This window comes from Belonocnema kinseyi, chromosome 1 (genome assembly GCF_010883055.1).
Source record: "Belonocnema kinseyi isolate 2016_QV_RU_SX_M_011 chromosome 1, B_treatae_v1, whole genome shotgun sequence".
NCBI classification, from domain to species: Eukaryota; Metazoa; Arthropoda; class Insecta; order Hymenoptera; family Cynipidae; genus Belonocnema; species Belonocnema kinseyi.
In genome coordinates this window covers 168,054,225-168,055,986 of record NC_046657.1, presented here as the reverse complement: position 1 = coordinate 168,055,986, position 1,762 = coordinate 168,054,225, and the positions used below count along the sequence as shown (strand labels likewise).

Below are 1,762 nucleotides of genomic sequence, written 5' to 3'. Positions count from 1 at the left end.
ACACTTGAAATAAGGTTCTGTAAAATGATTAGTTGAGGGCAGCAAAATTTTGACTTGGAAACTCAAAGGACTTGCAAAAACACACTCACGGCTATCTTAGCAACAGTAAGCCTTTCCATGCAGACCAAAGAGAAGGTATCTGTAGTTCCAAGATGCTTGCCCATGTCGGTTGTTCCCGTATCATCTACAATTCAGTGCCCTAAAAAGCAAAATTCAATATCAACGGTAGTCTACCTCTATGAAAAACCATGGTTTTGGTCTGGGATGCATTGACTTCTACATAGCTCAAACTACAATATTCTTCAGTAGCACTAATTTTTCTCTGGAGGTCAATGCGATAGTCAGCAAGTACAACAATGTGATCAGTACGACATGATGCTCTCAGGAGTGCGAACGTACAGCTTAGCTGTATCACAGAAGCTCTTTATAACCATAATAAAATTTGTCTGAATAGTTAGGCTCAATAATTTGCGCCAGAGCAGATCCTGGCTGACTAAGAGATAGGAACTTTTAAAATTATTAAAACAGGCAAAAACCTTACCACTTGGAATGGAAACATGGATCTATATGATGCAGCTTAGAACAAAAATATGGTCTATACAACGTCTGCTGGCTCTAAAAGCTGCCTGAAATGCGGGAGGATTAGCGTGAATATTAAGGTCATAATGTTCACTAGTGCAATGTTCCTATTTGAGGCTGGATCATCTTTGTCACCCATTTTGAATAGCATGATGCTTACTATATTCGACCAATCTGCAGGGATTTTCTCATTCTTCTAGATCTTCTTAAGCACACAATAAAGATACTCTATTCCTAGATCCATAAGATCCTCATAAAATTCCGCATAAATGCAATCTTCACCTAGAACTTTTCCGGGTGTACATTTGCATATGGCAGTAATTTATTTGGTTTTGACAATCCACCCACCCAGGAGAATATGTGTGTTTACGGACGAAGCAAGGTAAAGTCTAATTTTAGAAGGGTACTGTAAGTTCGCGAAGTCTTACTATGTTTGCAGATCGATACTAATTAAAATGCAGACTGCCCTCCAGACTTCTGCAGAACTTCTGGTTACTGCGAGAGCATTTTGGAAAGCCTTTTCATAATCCGCCTTCTAAGCGTTAATAAAAGATGGGTTTATCTTGTATCTTAATTATATTTAAGAATTTTCTCTTGCGTGTGTCCAGATACTTTGGGGATCCTTAGGCATTTTTTTACGTTTTCCCGCAGTTAAGACCGACTGAGTTATATTATATGTTCCTTTCAACGATAGAAGAAGCTCTAGCAGTCTTCTCGCCTCCAGGCGCCTGCTTCTTAATAGAGGAGTTGAGATTCTCATTTATAGTATACACCAAGACTCGAAGAGTAGGTCAGAGAGCTACAAACTATCAAGAACTACAACCACCCTAGCTTCCCTCTATATCGGTCTTTTTGACGTAGTTGTATAACTCGCTTCAAATACTTCTGAAAGGAAGATGGTCTGAGCGAGTAGCTATAGGAAAGATTTTTAAGTCCTAAGTTTAACTGATGGAAAAAGAGCGCGAACCACTAGATCAATATTACTCCCACTCCCGATGAATAGGCAAGTGTAGCTTGCCGGAAAATCACCACCAAATCTGTTGTTGAAGAAGGCGAAGCAATGCACTTCCAAACATTCAAGAAAAGCTAGACTTCTTCTGTACTCCTCTCAATTTAACATAAATCTTACCGCAAATACATGTTATGTAACGCGAAGATCTTTTCCTTGTCCCTTTACACTAAC

The 1,762-nt window shown here is 39.2% G+C and overlaps 1 protein-coding gene across 1 annotated transcript in view; it reads left to right on the top strand.

Moving 5' to 3' along the window:
- The window catches only part of LOC117181127 (venom carboxylesterase-6-like), a 19,912-nt gene extending 18,502 nt beyond the window's left edge, over positions 1-1,410 (top strand). The window contains exon 5 of the mRNA XM_033373698.1: positions 1,274-1,410. Coding sequence (XP_033229589.1) covers positions 1,274-1,410 — 137 coding nt within the window. The remainder of the gene's footprint in view (positions 1-1,273) is intronic.
- Positions 1,411-1,762: the final 352 nt, after the last annotated feature.